Source organism: Dryobates pubescens, chromosome 10 (genome assembly GCF_014839835.1).
Source record: "Dryobates pubescens isolate bDryPub1 chromosome 10, bDryPub1.pri, whole genome shotgun sequence".
Lineage (NCBI taxonomy): Eukaryota > Metazoa > Chordata > Aves > Piciformes > Picidae > Dryobates > Dryobates pubescens.
Window position 1 is genome coordinate 4,271,691 of NC_071621.1, and position 16,495 is coordinate 4,288,185.

The 16,495-nt window shown below is 35.9% G+C and overlaps 1 protein-coding gene across 1 annotated transcript in view; it reads left to right on the forward strand.

Annotated features, from left to right (window-relative positions):
- PRKX (protein kinase cAMP-dependent X-linked catalytic subunit) overlaps window positions 1-15,796 on the forward strand; it is a 67,049-nt gene extending 51,253 nt beyond the window's left edge. The window contains exons 5-9 of the mRNA XM_054164703.1: window positions 4,269-4,364; window positions 8,707-8,764; window positions 10,780-10,857; window positions 13,194-13,342; window positions 13,810-15,796. Coding sequence (XP_054020678.1) covers window positions 4,269-4,364; window positions 8,707-8,764; window positions 10,780-10,857; window positions 13,194-13,319 — 358 coding nt within the window. The 3' untranslated portion in view covers window positions 13,320-13,342; window positions 13,810-15,796. The remainder of the gene's footprint in view (window positions 1-4,268; window positions 4,365-8,706; window positions 8,765-10,779; window positions 10,858-13,193; window positions 13,343-13,809) is intronic.
- The last annotated feature ends 699 nt before the right edge of the window (window positions 15,797-16,495 follow it).

The following is a 16,495-nucleotide window of genomic DNA, read 5'->3' on the forward strand; positions in this document are numbered from 1 at the left end:
ATGAGCCAGCAGTGTGCCCAGGTGGCCAAGAAGGCCAATGGCATCCTGGTATGTATTAGGAATAGTGTGGCCAGCAGGAGCAGGGAGGTCATTGTGCCCCTGTACTCTGCACTGGTTAGGCCACACCTTGAGTACTATGTCCAGTTCTGGGCCCCTCAGTTTAAGAAGGACATTGAGACACTTGAATGTGTCCAGAGAAGGGCAACAAGGCTGGTGAGAGGCCTTGAGCATGAGCCCTATGAGGGAGCTGGGATTGTTTAGCCTGGAGAACAGAAGGCTCAGGGGAGACCTTACTGCTCTCTACAACTACCTGAAGGGTGGTTGTGGCCAGGAAGGGGTTGGTCTCTTCTCCCAGGCAACCAGCACCAGAACAAGGGGACACAGTCTCAAGCTGTGCCAGGGGAGGTTTAGACTCGAGGTGAGGAGAAAGTTCTTCACTGAGCAAGTCATTCATCGTTGGAATGGGCTGCCCAGGGAGGTGGTGGAGTCGCCGTCCCTGGAGGTGTTGAAGAGGAGATTGGACGTGTGTGGTCGTTGGAGGCTGTGCCTTTAAGAACAAACACTGCTGGAACACACTGGCTAATGTTTTTGGTACTAGAACCAAAACATTCTGATATTCTAAACGAATTTCATTGGTTGATAAACAAAAATGCAACTTTAGATTGTGGAGCAGTTGGAATTTTTTTTTTTCCTCAGTTCAGTTCAGTTTGGGAGTTGGGGGAGTTTGGGTTTCAGCCTGTTCTCCCTGCCTGCTTCTTCTGCGAACTGCTGGAGTTGGCCTTCAGATAAGCAAACACTAATCCTGCATGGGCTTTTGAAGCTTACTAACAACTCTTTTCCTTAGTAACTTGCCTTTCTCTCTCTCTAACCCCTTTTTGGGGAAAAAGGGAGGTAGTGGGGGAGAGAGGGGGTTACAAGGAGGGGATCTCTCCCTCGGGAAGGGATTTTTGTTGTGTTATTTCTCTTTGCTGTGTGTTTCTGTGTATATGTTGTAAATACCTGTATATATTGTGTTATATATAACCTGCTTTCCATATATGCTTGTAAATATATAGCTTTTGCTCTTCGACTGGGCTAGTTGTGGTTTCTTACTCTGTGGAGGAGGGAGAGCTAAGCCCTCTCTCAACCTACCACAACGTGGCACTTGGTGCCATGGTCTAGTCATGAGGTCAGTAATATTAATAGAGTTAACCTGAGGTAAACAAACTGTCAATATAATGAGTAGAAAGATGTAAATATGTTCCCTTACAACCTCCCATGAAGGAAAATACACTTGTTTAGCATTAAATATGTTGGATCATAATTTTACTGTCATCAGATGTGTAGCTAAGTTCATTTTCTCATTTAATGAGAGCTTTTGTTTCTCGGTTTTGCTTTGGTGGTCATAGATGATGTGCTGATCTGTCACTTTAGGTATACTGGTTCCTGTCTGTGGTTTCATATTCTCAGGCGTCTCTTTTCCCTTGAGATTTTGTAGCTTCTCCTGTGTGGAAACGGTTACCTTTGAGACAAAAGTCAGTCCCACTGTTACGCATCAATTAGCAAAAGGAATTATTTGCAGCTGATGTCCCAGTCCGTGGAATAAAGGCCTCTGTTTGTGTTAGTGAGAAGACAATCTAAAACTCGAGGTAGCTTCCATCACAGTACTTGTGGTGTTTTGTCTAAAATCTGTGATGTGTTGAAGATTGACAAGTATTATTAAAGTCACTTTGCTTGATTTGTCCACAAGAAAGCTTTGTGATCTTTCAAAGCTGCTCTTACTTTACATGCAGTTCAAATGTACTTTAAGCAGTATTGCTATTAAATTATTACAGATTCAAACATCATTTAAATTTCTGAAGAGCTCTAGACATAGTAGTTTCGGATTTTCAAAGTGGGACATCAACGAGCAGTTTAAACATATTTATGTATGTAAAAACTTACGCATGCTGCTTCTTGATTTCACACCTTTTTTAGAGGACAGAATGTTTGGAGATTGAGGAGGAAAAAACCTGCATTTCATATCAATATGCTTACTGCAGCTGCCACCTTTGTGCGTCATGGCAAAGTCTCATTCTATTTGCTTTATGTATTTATAGATATCAACATATAATAATAAATACAAAATTGAAAACTGAGTGCACTGTTTGCCAGTTGCTGTGGAGAATGTGAAAGATATAATGTTGCCTGTCTGAAAAAGAAAGCTTATATGATAATCTCTTGGGTGTGGGAATGTTTTATGCATGTTAAATATGACTTTTTGCCTTGTTCTTTAGTGTCAGAGAAGGGATTTATAAAAAGATGACTTTTTTTTTCCCCCCCCCCCCCCCTGAGATTCTTACTTTTTCCAGGGTTTCTTTTTTTTTTCCAGCTGAGACTATTCTGGTTTTCGTAGTGACAGTAACCTGACTTTCTGGACACAACCGATAAAGGTGTTCTCTGTGTTTTAGAGAATTACCCTTTTTTTTTTTTTTTTTTTTTTTTTTTTTTTTAAACTATATGCATCAGACAGATAATAAAGGAATTAGTACTACTGAAAACACATACATGTGTATTATTTGTTGAATAGTAAGTTTGATTAGCATAAAATTACATAATGTGAAATCAAGAAATGTTCTTTTCAGCTTTGTGCTACTAGTGATTTTGAGCATTGTATTTGTGTGTGTATGTATGCAGTTAAGTGCTCTTAGTAACTGTAAAATGCTAGAAAGAGTAACAATGAGCATTATGGTTGATATTCAAAACTTTTTTCTTTTCTATTCTTTAGGGGAGTTGAGACAAGCATAGTAAGAGGCATGCTTTAGTCATGGTACCAAAATCAAGTTGGGACTGAGATTAGTGAATGAGTCATTACTTATTCTGTTTCCCTAAAAGGATTTCCTATAGTAAGTTCTAAAAAAGTGATTGTCACTCTGAAAACCTGGTTGACACTTGGGCTAACCTGCTTATACCAACTGTAGTGATGCATCCATAGTCTGTCTTTTGCAGTAATTGTGGTATATATTACAGTAGCAGAACAGAAGACTCATTTCTTGCCATAGGTAAAAGACAAGGAGTCTCTCTGTTAACTCATAAGTTTGTAAAGAACTGTCTAGAAAATACTGTGTAGGATTTTTGTGTCTTGACTTACTGATCATCTTGGGAAGGTTATGAAATAAGTATTTCATCTAACACAAAGACAGCTGCACTTCAGAATTTCAGGATTTGAGCATTATCACCTTCAAACCTTTCTTTAGCAGAACATATACTTGAATTCAAGAAGTGTAAACTGAACTGGACAGTCTATTCACTTTTATATTTCAGATAGAAGCTAGTGATTAAGGGTTGCCCTACAGTTACAAGGTGTGGCAGTTTCAGGCTATGCCTTTAAAAGTTAGCTGCAGATTTTCGAGCAGAAGAGTGGAGAAATATAAACAATTCACAATTGGGTGTAAAAAGGAAAACAAAAGATTATTCTAAACTAATTTCATTGGCCAGATGTGTGAAGGGTACCCCTGGCAATCTCACACATCCCACTTCATTCATTTCTTTCTTCTCTGGCTGCTGCTTCTGCTCTGCTCAGCTGGAGAGAAGTCTTAACACAGAGACCTTGAGATAAGGATGCTAATGATGCTTTGAGGTAACGGTTCTCCTAACATCTTTCTCTTTTCTTCGAATCAAACTGAGAAAGGGGAGGGGGTGAGGGGAGAGCAGAGCAGTTTCCCCACTCCTTTTTGGATACCAGGAGGGGTTCAGGGGGCTTTCCATGCTGTTTTCTGATTGTAAATACCTGTATAACGTTGTCAATACTGTATATTTTGTACATATTCATTGCATTCTGTTGTAGAGTGTAGTTATTGCTTGTAAATATAGCTTCCATTTGCTTTCCCGACTGAGTGAGCGGTGCTTTTTAGTTAATGTGGTGGTAAATTCCAAACCACTACACAAGGACAAGATCAAAGCCAGCAGTTCTGTTTTGGAAAATATACTCCTTGGTTTCATACTTAAAGGCAAAGCAGTTTTTACTTAGACTCAATTTTTGTTTCATAATTTATATTTTTACTGTATTAATGTAACAAAATTCTCTTGTAGTACTTCAATTTTAATTCTATATTCAATGTGTTGTGTACAAAAATGTTTTGTTTTGCCATAGCAGCCTTAACTTAGTCTTCAAGTTAGTAGTTGATTTTTGATGCCCTAATAAAAGAAAATATATAATCAACTATTTCCAAAGGGAATTACTGTAACATAATACTGCTTATAAAATTTATAGAGAAAAAAAATTTAACATCTAAAAATTTCTTGAACAGGTTTCCTCCATTTTTTGATGACAATCCTTTTGGTATATATCAGAAGATTCTTGCTGGCAAAATAGATTTCCCAAGACATTTGGATTTATATGTAAAGTAAGTCTATGACTCCCAACACTGTCATCTTCTATTCTAAACACCTCCTAAGCACTGTTTCTAAAAAGTCTTTGTAGAATACCAGATTCTGATTTTCTAAAATACCATGTTGAAAAATGTTTTAGATGACGTTTACTCTGGCAGTCCAAGTAAAATTGTGTTCAGTAGACTTAAAGCTGGAGATAGTATCTGCCTCTCTTACTTATCTGCATGTTTTAGAATATTAAAAGCTTTCTCAAATTGTACAAAGCTCGTTGGTACCAGGCCTGGAAGAGTAAAAGGCGGGGTGGGGGGAATATGTAGAGATAATTTGGGGAAAATTAGAAGAGCTCGAATGATTCTTCAGAAGTTCCAGTGTAAGACTGACTACCACTTCTGAGAGCAGGGCCTCCGTTCAATTTGCAGTGTTATATATGCATGTGTAGGTTTGATTCATAGTATTTTGCAATTATTACAGCTATGCTGCAAATTAAATACTTTCTTCCCCTTATTTAAAAATTCCATAACTGAAATAATTGTTAGTGAACATGAGAACAGAGGAAGTGCAATTTTAAACATGGATGGTTCACTTCAAAAACTAAGATGATTGAGTGAGAACAGGAAGTAATTCTTAAATTTCCAGGTTAATAATTCAAGGTGTTTTGAATAAGTGACCTTAGAGAAGGCACGCACTTAAATTCACTACTAGGTAAATAGATTAAGTGTCATATAGCAAATCTGAGGAAATCAGTCCATCTGCCTCTGAGCTTCTGTGAATTCTTTTGCAAAAATAATCATTTGGGGAGGATTTTTTAAAGTTCATATTTCTCTCTTCTTAACACTTTTCTCTTACTGTCTTGATACTGTTCCTCATTTGGTGTAGTCTCATTGTTTGATCTTCCTAACCCAGTCTCTTTTGGGAAGTAAACTGAGTATGTCTCATAATACAGTGTGCACTAAAGTATAAGAGTATGAGCAGAAGATGAACAGCTCTATTTAGGTGGTTGCCGCTAGCAATCTGTCTAACATGGTGAAAACACTGAAAAGTAGAGATGCTTCTGTTTTCACTTGACATTCACTGACCGACACTAGGAATTGTACTTCCCAGACAGCACTTAGATGCAGCAGTAAGCATGTATGTGCAGGTTTACCCTTCAGTCTCAATGTTATGGATGGTGAATTAATTGCAGTATGCATACCTGTTGATACATGCTTCTTCCCTCAGCTTTTCTTGTCCGCATGTGCTTGACATCTCATTTCCATTACGTTCCTGCTATGAAGGTGCTCTCATGGAATTCTAGTTTTGGCTTTTATTGTCTTGCACCTTGGTTTCAGTGATCTTATTCATTTGCCTGGCTTCACCTGCTTTCTGCAGGCACATTGTATCTCTCTTGTTCTGGCAATCTTTCCTCCTGTTTTTTTAACCCACAATATGCAGAATTGGATAGTCTTGAATATTTCTGCACCATTACCTTCAGCCAAACATGAAGATTTAGTTGTAAGGAAACAATCTACTTCTTGTCTTTCTTGCATCCTATGTGCTTTCTCACTTTTTCCTCACAGTTGGTATCTCAGCAGGGATGAAGACTATTTTGGGTCCTGTCACATATAAGCTGTATCTAAAGTATTAATGCTATGCAGGCTATGTCTGAAGTATTAGTACCGTACAGTAGCATTAACTCTCAACTTTTCGGCAGACAACTTTTCTGCCTAGAAGTACTACATAAACTTAGTGTCTGACGTTTCTCTAACCACCTAACTTCTATCATCCTCCCACACATTTTACCTTTTGGATTTGTGCCCTTTTTTGCTTTCCTTCCTGCTGCATGATGTTCACTGTGTCTTTCTGTGCCGTATAAACTGCTGTTTTACACCAGTGCTGTTCATTCTGTCCTGAGTTAGCATCTCTTTACGTTTCTCTCTAGTGTGTCTCTTTTCTTGGCCACCTTGCAATTTGATTAGATGTTTTCTCCAAGTCCTTTGTCATGCATGCATGAGGTCTTTTGACACTTTTGACCATTATTTCAGATCTCTTCTGAAAAACAGCTTCTACCATGATGATGATGATAAACTAATCAACTAGAAATTCCAAAATAAGTTTTTCAGAAGAGTTCTGTTACTTCATTTCTGATATGTATTTATTATGCTCCATCTATTTCTTTGGCCACTAATGAGTTTAGAAGTTATTTCTTTATATTCTCTTTTTTCACTTGTGTACACTTTTTTTTTGTATAGACAGTTTTGGAAATGAAACATCAGTGCCACAGCAAAGACCTTGATATAGAATTTCATTCCTGAAATGCATACGGCAACATGTTGGGTTGACCTTAACACTATAATTTCTAATCTGTTCTTTTTATGTAATAAGGAAGCATTGATCTGCATAATGTTCAATTTAATGGATATTTGTTCTGTTGAAGACAGAATATGTATTCATCTTTTTGCTGTGTTTTCACTGTGCAAGCTCATTCCTTAACTGTTCTTATGTAAGATGAATTGTTAAGCAAGCCAAGAATTGATCCACTGAATGTTTTCTGGCTATAGAAATAGGACACTCCACGAATGATTTTTGGTCATATTGACTGTTATTTTAGTTCTGGTTTGATGGATTTCTTTTCAGTACAACTTCTGTCTAATGACTGTTTATAGTTGCTCATGTAGACTTAATGTGAGGAATAGTTCTCTCTGCAGAGAACTAGAAGGATATTTCTCAGTGAAAGTAGCTGTACAAGGAGTCAGTCATATGGTTCAATCTAATTCAAATATTGATTGGCTGGAATGATCATGGGAGTTTTTAAAAATTGTTTTCTACCTTGATTTCAGTCTCCAGACAAAAGGAGAACAGAATATGTTTCCAGGTGAATTTTAGAGTTATATTCCTGCCAGATACAGCATTCACTCTCAGTCCACATGTTCTTTGTGTATGTTTTCTGATTTCAAGGGCTGGTGACAGAATACTAGTTTTGCAGCGAGGCAGATGTCACTAATGTGCTTGCGTTCTTTCCTGTAAATAAACCCTTGTGTGGTTTTGGTTTGTGTGTGGTGTTGTTGGGGAGGGTTTGTGTGTGTTTTTTGATGTTGTTGAGGTTTTTTTGTTTGTTTGTTGTGGTTTTTTCTGTTGTTGTTTGTTTTTTCCTCCAAACCTCCTGTGAAGTTAAAAATTGCAATTAGCCATACTCTGTAGATCCCTAGCATTTTATTCAGCATTGCATCTTTCAGGTCTATTTGAGACTATAGAAAGAACGGATAAAATTTTGTTCTTTGCATCACTGGTATTTATGCAATGAGACCAGAACGTTATTGCTCAAAAAATTGCAAAATAATCTGTGAGATAAAAAGTAATTGCTTATAGAAACGTGAAGCTAGATTTTTTTGTCTCAGCTTATAAGTAATTGAGCTAACTCAGTGAACTGTGATACTCACTTTGATTTATGTTAGCATTATTTTGTGCTTAATATTTAAAGTACTTGTTGGTTTAGCTTTGTGTGGACCTGTCCAGTGAACTAGGATTTCAGGGGAGGCTTTTCATTTTCAATGAAGCTAAAGCTTATAGAGGTTACTAGTGTTAAGCAGATGACTAGCTCTTCCATGTTTTCTCTAAATACTTAGATGCCATGGAATCTAAATGTTAATGTATAAAGTTGAGGATATGGCTTTATCTCTGTTTTTAATATATACTAATGTTCTGCCAAATTTTGTATGTTGCTAGGGATTCTAAATCTCAAAAATACAATACTCCTTGGGGGATGGAGGGAGAAGAGAGAAAGTTTCCCCACTTCTTTCTTAATCAGGGGTGACCTTATTGCCCTCTACAACTACCTGAAAGGTGGTTGTATCCAGGAAGGGGTTGGTCTCTTCTCCCAGGCAACCAGCACCAGAACAAGGGGACACAGTCTCAAGCTGTGCCAGGGGAGGTTTAGACTCGAGGTGAGGAGAAAGTTCTTCACTGAGCAAGTCATTCGTCGTTGGAATGGGATGCCCAGGGAGGTGGTGGAGTCACCGTCCCTGGAGGTGTTGAAGAGGAGATTGGACGTGGCACTTGGTGCCATGGTCTAGTCATGAGGTCTGTGGAGACAGGTTGGACTCGATGATCCTTGAGGTCTCTTCCAACCTTAGTTATACTGTGATAATGTAAAAGAATCTAAAAGGAGCTTGCAAGAATTCTGCAAGTTCCTTTTCAGAACAGGTTATTCCCTTCTTTATTATTTACTCTTTAAGTGTTCTGAAATATGAAGGAAATGAATGGGCAAAGCATATGCAGTATTAGCTAAGCAAAAGAATATATATGTTTATATTCTGTAATATATGTATGACAGGCAAATATAAATTGCTTTTAACAGAGACCTTATTTCCTTTACTACAGAGACCTCATTAAGAAGCTGCTTGTGGTTGATAGGACAAGGAGATTAGGAAATATGAAGGTCAGTATAAAATTTCAGATCTAACATGAAACATAGCACAAGATGGAAAGAATTCTGTAGGAAAGATGAAGCTTTACTATGACTTTTTATAAGCATGAAATTGAGATGTATTTTCCCATACATTACTAAATGTGAAATTTAACTGTGTATTTCAGGAAATCATATTCCTATTTGGCTGGATTAATGTTCCCACACCTCACTCCTCCTCACCAAAAATAACAAAACAAAAAAAAAAATAAAAAGGAACTCTACCTGTTTACTGATTAATTTGAAGACTTACATTAGACCAGAAACTTGCCAAATGTTGTATGACAGGGTGCCAACTGATTTTATTATTTTCTTTGGAGTTGTTTAATCCTAGAAGGAGTTAAAATTAAATTTGAAGCTTAAAAATTATTATAAAGACTACAAGGTTTGATCAAGTCATTTCATGCTTGGTCATTGTCCTGATAGTTTGGTGTTGAGGCTGATTAAACACAAATCATTTTCCACCAAGAATTATTATTCATCCTGTTCTGAACAGACTTCTGGAGGCAGTAACTTATTAGTCAAGAAAATGCTTATGTCCTGGGTAGCAATCCAGCCTACCTCAGAAACATGTCTGATAAGTCAAGGGAGGAACACAAAGCAATCTTGCAAATTCTGTGAGATGTTCTGATGTGGTACTGTTTGTAATGCCTAGATGGCAACAGCTGTATTACAAGTTCATTTGATTCTGGAGCTGTGCAGTAGCTCTGTTAGTATCACAATGAGGAGTTAACTGCACGTGAACTAATTCAGGTACTATAACAGGCTAATCAAAGCACCGCACAATTCAGTGTAGGTTAATCTGCGCTTTTGCCGGAGTAAATTAATCCTGTATTCATTGACTTGTTGCTGTTGCAGTGTTGCAGATATCAAAACCTTGCCTGTGTAATCTTGTAGTTCTTTAAAGACAACTGAAGTTTCCGTTTCCTTGAGCAAGGGAGGTATACAGGTTTGGGTTTTTTTGCACAAAGCACAATTTATGGTGCGCATAAGTGAAGAACATAAAAGATACGCAGTCACACAGGTTTCTTGAACATACTGATATAACAATAGATACTAGAACCCCCTGTCCAAAGTTCCTTTCCAGAGGCTTTTATGGCATAAACCTAGACTGGTAAGAAAAGCTAGAAATAAATGATTTGTTGGATTTTTATGTTTAAATGTTTTTCTTATCTTTCAGAGTTCTTTACAGTTTTTTTTGTTGTTACCTCTTTAAATGTCAGTGTGCGTGGTCCCACTCCATAGAAATCTGAAGAAAACAAATTGTTTCATGGAACTGAGTGCTTGGCATTAAAACTGCACTATAATCACACCCGAGACAGAGAACCAACTGTTTTTTCCCCAGTTTCTTTATGTATGTAATTAAAACAGTCAGCCCAGAGAGAAATAGCACAAGACAAATGGGTCTTTAAACAATACATCTAAAATGAAAACAATTTTTTTTATATATAAACTTCTGTAACATTACTGAGAACCTCCTGTTGTCAGCATTAAACATCTCTCATATTTACTAGAACTGTGTGCCTCCCAGACATGACTTTTATTTAAGACACCATCAACCCTCTGTTTGGGTTTGGTTTATATTGGTTTGGGTTTTTTGTGGGTTGTTTTTGTTTCTGTTTGGTTTTGTTTAATTATTATTATTTTTAATTCTTGTAAGAATTAGGTAGTATGTCTGAATAGACTAGTGCTCTAACTCACTGGAGAAAACAGAAGTGACTAGAACTGCAGCAAATGGTTCTATGGGTAATTTCAAACCTACTTTAATCTTCCATGTGTCAGAAGAATACTGCTGCTAAATTTCTGGAACTCGGGAACTGCTGGGGAAATAACACTATGAATTTATCCTGTAGAATCTTACAGTGATTATCACCCCAGAAAAGAAAATTCTAGGCTATTAGCTGGCCTCAATACCACAGTTTCTGTGATGAAATACATGGTTTGGTGTACATAGAATATTACATACCTTTTTTTTCTATTCATTGAAGAATGGAGCAGATGATGTGAAGAGACATCGATGGTTCAGGTCTATAGAATGGGATGCTGTACCTCAAAGGAGACTAAAGGTATACATTGCTCAATACTATACAGGATATCTCAACAAGAAACCACTATTCATTTAAGCTGTTCTGTTGAAGTTTTGTGCCTGTTTTATCTATGTTCATGTGTGTGAGCGCATGCATATATGCACATGTCAGTAATTACATGCCTCTTTGCTCTTTTACACTGAAAAATTACATGAATTCTACTTGGATTTTTGTTTATATATGACATGTCTAAAAATAAATGTTTTGTTGAATTTGGTTAGTTAATATAACATTTGATGTTCAGGTTTAGGGTGTTGTAAATATTACATGTCATTAAGTGTTTTTTTTGTTTAGGTGCATGAGGGGATTGAGTTTTTGTTGTTTGGGTTTTTTTTTAATTTTATTTTGGTTTTCCTTCTTGTTCTGAAGTCTGTTGAAGTGATTTAGTCTGGGCTTTAAATTTTTGTGCCAAGTTCAATTCAGGTAAATGCTTTAATAAAATGTGAAACATGGAGGAATAGGGAAGATTAGAGAGAAGGATTTATGAATGCAATCCTAACTTACTTTCTAACAACCCTGAATTGTATTATATGAGAGCGGATGCTTTTTAAAGTCCTTTGGGAGTAAAACTCCTTCCTTCCTCAAAGTTCTAACTAGTGCTTCTTACATGAGTGATTTTCAGTAACATAGGTTGCCATATACAGTCAATCAAGTACTCATTAAATGCTTGGTTTTAATTTTCTTTGTAATAATTTATTACAATTCATTTCTGTCTAGATATCTTGAGTTCTTGCAAAATAGGTACAAGATTAAAATGTTCTTGATGTATTCTTGTAGTATAAAATACAGCTAAAATAAAGCTGTAGCTAACTTTTTTTCTTTCAAGAAAAAACTTTACATTATTTTAAATGTTCTACGGTTTTGGTGGTGTGTGTGTGTTTTGTTTGTTTGTTTTGGATTACTACACCCAGTCGATGTTTTGTGTAGATTTATTGTAATGAAGTCACATTTTTAGATTATTTACTGTACATTCTGGTCAAGCAAATCTGCAAAGAACCCAAACAGGATGATAGCAAGTATTTCAGCACTGAAGTTTATGACTACATACTGTATTGCCAAACAAATAGTATTTAAAACTGAATGTTAGATGTACAAATCCTAAATCTGTGATGCAAACATCTTTTCTGTGTTGTGTGGCATTCAGATTATTATGCATCTAAAACTTGTTTCTCAATCTTTCTGGTGGTTATATTAAGATTTTGGGAGATGAGAGACTGATAATTTACAATTTACAGCAAGGATGTGCCTTGGATCAGAAATGTATTTCTAGAGGCAGCTATATTCTTTAGATTTCACACTGTCACTATTTCATACTGTTAAAGAGATTAAAAGCATGAAATAATGATACCATGCAACATTTTCCCCGTAAAAAATGTAAATTAGTCTATTTTGGAAAGGAAGTATTGATTCATGGTCTTGATAAGGTCCTAATACCAATACTATAATATCAGCATTATGTATGCAATAGTCATGTCTCAACAAAAGGAAATCTAAAATAATTTTCCTTTCTTCTTTTATTTTATTTTTCTCTGGTTTTGTGTGTCACTTCAGAAGACTGGTTTTCCTGCCAAAATGCAAACTAATCTTGATGCTAAGTATAAGACAAAAGCTGCCAGTACTGTGAAGCTGGTGGGCAATGTTAGAAATCCAAAGGATTCTCTGAGAACAGCAATAGAAGAGATACCTCTGTTGGCACCTCCAAGTTTCCTTAAAAAGATGCATATGAATTAAGATTCCTTTACAGATATCCTTGTGAAGTGAATTTTTGCAGTGCAGCAATTTCTTTACCTGCTTGTATGTATTGCTAGGCTAGGAAGAACATAGGAGGTACTCTGAGGTGTATGTAAGTTAAAATTCAGCCTCAATTAGAAAGCAGTTCCAGTCAAGTCTTAGCTGAAAGGAGCCTAATACATTTACACTCCTTTTTCCTTGCAGGTCACACAAGAGGGGAGAGTTAAGGAAGGAGAAGGGCAAATTATTCTGTAACGGAATGTTCTGAGAAGCTTAGTTGTGGTAAATTTTTTGCAGTAGTTACCTTCAGCCTGCAAAGCAGCTAGAACTTGAGTGTTAAAATACTACCTAAGTGCCTTTTAACCACAATATGGAACTGCAGTGTAGACAAAGCATTGGAACATGTCAGTGTTGCTGCAAGCTCCTCTCCCTGGTGCCATTTATTGGTAAAAAAGGTAAACATTTTATAATATGTACCCCTTTTGTTTAATCAGTCTTTTTACAGAATTTCTCTTTCAGTATGATCGAGAGGAACTTGTTGAGGAAACTGCAGTGACATTTTAGTTGTGCTTTTTTCTGACTAGCCTCCCATAGTACCAAAAGTATCCAATGACGGGGATACTTCCAATTTTGAAGCTTATCCTGAAGACGACTGGAACAAGATGCCTCCGGTACCCCCTAAAGATCTAGAAATTTTCAAGAACTTCTGAATGCAACATCCACACTGGACAAGGTACATTCAGATGTCAGAAGTCCTCTTAAAAGCATTTTGGGGTTGGGAGAGATGTATGCAAAATTGCATTTTCTGATTCATAACAGTGATACTAAACCCAACATGAATCGCAGTAATATGTAGTATTAGATAAACTGTTAAAATATTTTATTTTAAGACGGAGTTACAGAATGCTAAAGTTTATCTTACAGACTGTTTTCTACAATGAGTTAGTTACTGTACAGATATTTAAGTCCTGTCTGTAGGATTTTTTAAATAGTTTGTGGAAAAAAAATACAGTATCATGAATAAAGAAATGTGATTGCTCGTTCACAAGATTTTTGTATTAAGAACAAAGGCTTCAGTTAGAGGAATAAGATTGTCAGATTAGCTCTGTACCATGGGTTCTGCTTTATAACTGTGATAGGTTGATAATTGTTATTAATTTTGCATGCTGCACATGACTTTTTAATTATTTTTTGCCTTAGAAACTGGAAAAACATTGAATTGCTGAGAAGTCTGAAGAAAAATGGAGTTGATATATAAATGAAGACCTTCTTTGTGGATAAGAAAAATACTGCATTCAGATATGCATGTTACTATATAATAAATATATAAAGAGTTGGAGGCAGGCAAGAGTAATTTTTTGATATTTGACATTAGCCGAACAAATTGTAATAATGGTAGTCTGCTCCGAGGTAGACTCCCTAAAATGGTATATTTTGGAATTTTTTTTTTTTTTAACTTCTCAGTTAGTTTCCTGCTCTTCCCAGATCCGTTTGTGTAGTTAACTCATAGGCTTAATTTTATAAGTTTATACTAAACTTGTGTAATTAAAAACACAAATTAGTATATCTGTATATAATGAAAACAGTACAACTAAAGCACAGGAACTGTGCAGAGATGTAAATTTTTGTACTTTGCAGAGTCTATGGTTTTTATTTTTCAATAATGTTTTTCACAAAGGTCTCTAGGAATAAAATTCGTAAAAGGATAAATGAGTTTTTCATCATCTTATATACATTTTATAGTTCTTTGTAAAAAATTAAAATACTTAAGTTTTAAAAAAGATTTCTACCTAAAAGTTCCAATGCTTCACACTTGCAACTGTAGTACTTGAAAGCAGAAAGACAAAGGCATGTTTTATTGTTAAGATACACCTTAATGGCCAATTTATGAACTTCTGTCACAGTGATTTCTCTTTAAGAAACAGGATATTGAATGACTATATTCTGTCTGAAGTGAGATTACTTACATGAAGACTCTCTGTAAGCATTCAATTTGGTGTGTGCTGGTACCAAGGGTTCTACTCTACTCTTAAAGGAGTTGTTCTCTTTCAAAGTTGCTGTCTTCTCCACATGTGAAGCATGAGCCATAGCAGACTGTTTTCGTTATTGAAATAACTGTTGTTGAATGCTTGGCACTTCAGAAAGACCACATACATATTGGAACCCAATTTTTCAGCTCCTGCTTTTGCAATTGACCTGAATTCTGTGCTGCCAGGAATTATGTATGTACAGAGTTCAAGTCTTAAAAGTAAGGAGTCTCCTTTTTCATCCTGTACCTTTCTAGCAGCTTGAATACACCCTACTTAGGAAGGATTTGCAATACTGCATTTTAAGTAGCACCAAATACCTGTATGTGCATATGTATCTATCTACGTATTTGAATACACAGAAAAATGAAGTTAGATTGTGGACACGTCAGGATTTTTTTTCTTTCTTTTCATGTTACATATTGTGACACTTGTGTTAATACAGAGGAATTGATTATTTTTTTTAAGTGCTTCAATTGATATAAGTAATTACGTTTTTCCAGATGCTGTAGTATTAGATTACTTGTTGTGAATTTATGATATTTAAACCAAAAATATTTCCATTTCAAAAGCACATTAGCTTACTGAAATTCTACTATTATGAATGATGGCTCTGCACTAAACTTTCCATCAACTGCTCTACACATACTTGATCTGAAATGCCATAGCAAATTTAGGCCAAAGATTCATTTTTCTGAGCTAAATCTGAATGCTTATGAAGTAGACATTCTAGTAATGACTAACAAAATTACCATATTTCTAATTTTGTGACATCCGTAGATGGAGTCTCATGTAAAAATTGCTGTTTAGCTCTAAACAGTGCGGAAGTACTGTTGAGAACTTGCAGTTTCTAGGGTATTAGATCTAGTTCTTTATAACACAAGGCTAAATGTAAGAGATTGCATAACTCTTTGAAAAATACAGGAAGAATCCATAGAAAATTATCACATTAACCTAGTGAAAAACCCAGCTTATTTTCTTGAAAAATTATATCTGGTCCCCTGTATTTTTACCTGTGGAGTTAGTTATTCCACATCAACTGGAAAAATTGAAGCACATAAAGCACAGCTCATTTTGTCTAAGGGGTTCACAGTTCAGTGTTGATTTGTTTCAATACATAAGTTCACAATATTTTATGGAATCTGCGTACTACAAATCAATGTCTTATTTAAAAACATACACACTGCAACAAGTAAGTGTGCAAAATAACTTTTTCAAACTTAGAAACTGCATTGTGTTTAAGTCTTCAAAGCTGAGGAAATGAAGTTGTATTTGACTAATCTGCCATGTTGGTGATTAGAAGTTTTTGAATGCTTGAACAACAGGAAAGAGTAAATTTTCTTTTTATTGATCTTATCCATTGCTGGCAGTGGATGCACTGACACTCATAATAGAGACTAAAGAAACAATTAATATTATCTTAATAATGTTAATCCATTAATTTTGTATTGTTTCCAGAGCCATGTGTACATATGCCTGACTACTGACCTCGTCAACATGCTTTCTAGTACAAAAATGCTTTCAATATTTTAATTAAAATCTGCAACTAAATAAAACCCAAACCAATTTTTAAGCGTTTGCTTAATTGATCAGTTATTTTCTCTACAGCCTTGAACTTAATGAGCTGTTATTGGATGTCCATTTTAATTTTTTACTCCAACCAGTCTAGTTTGTTTTAAGTCTTTGCTGGGACTTCCGTGGTCCGCTAATGTAGTTCTGTCACCCAATACGCACTGTACCAAGAACTCTGGATTTGTGTGTGGTATTTCATTGTTGTGTTTGGTGGTTTTTTTTTTTAATGGTGTTTTTTTCACTTGTTTGGTGAGGGGTTTTGATGGTTTTGGTGGTTTGTGGTTTTG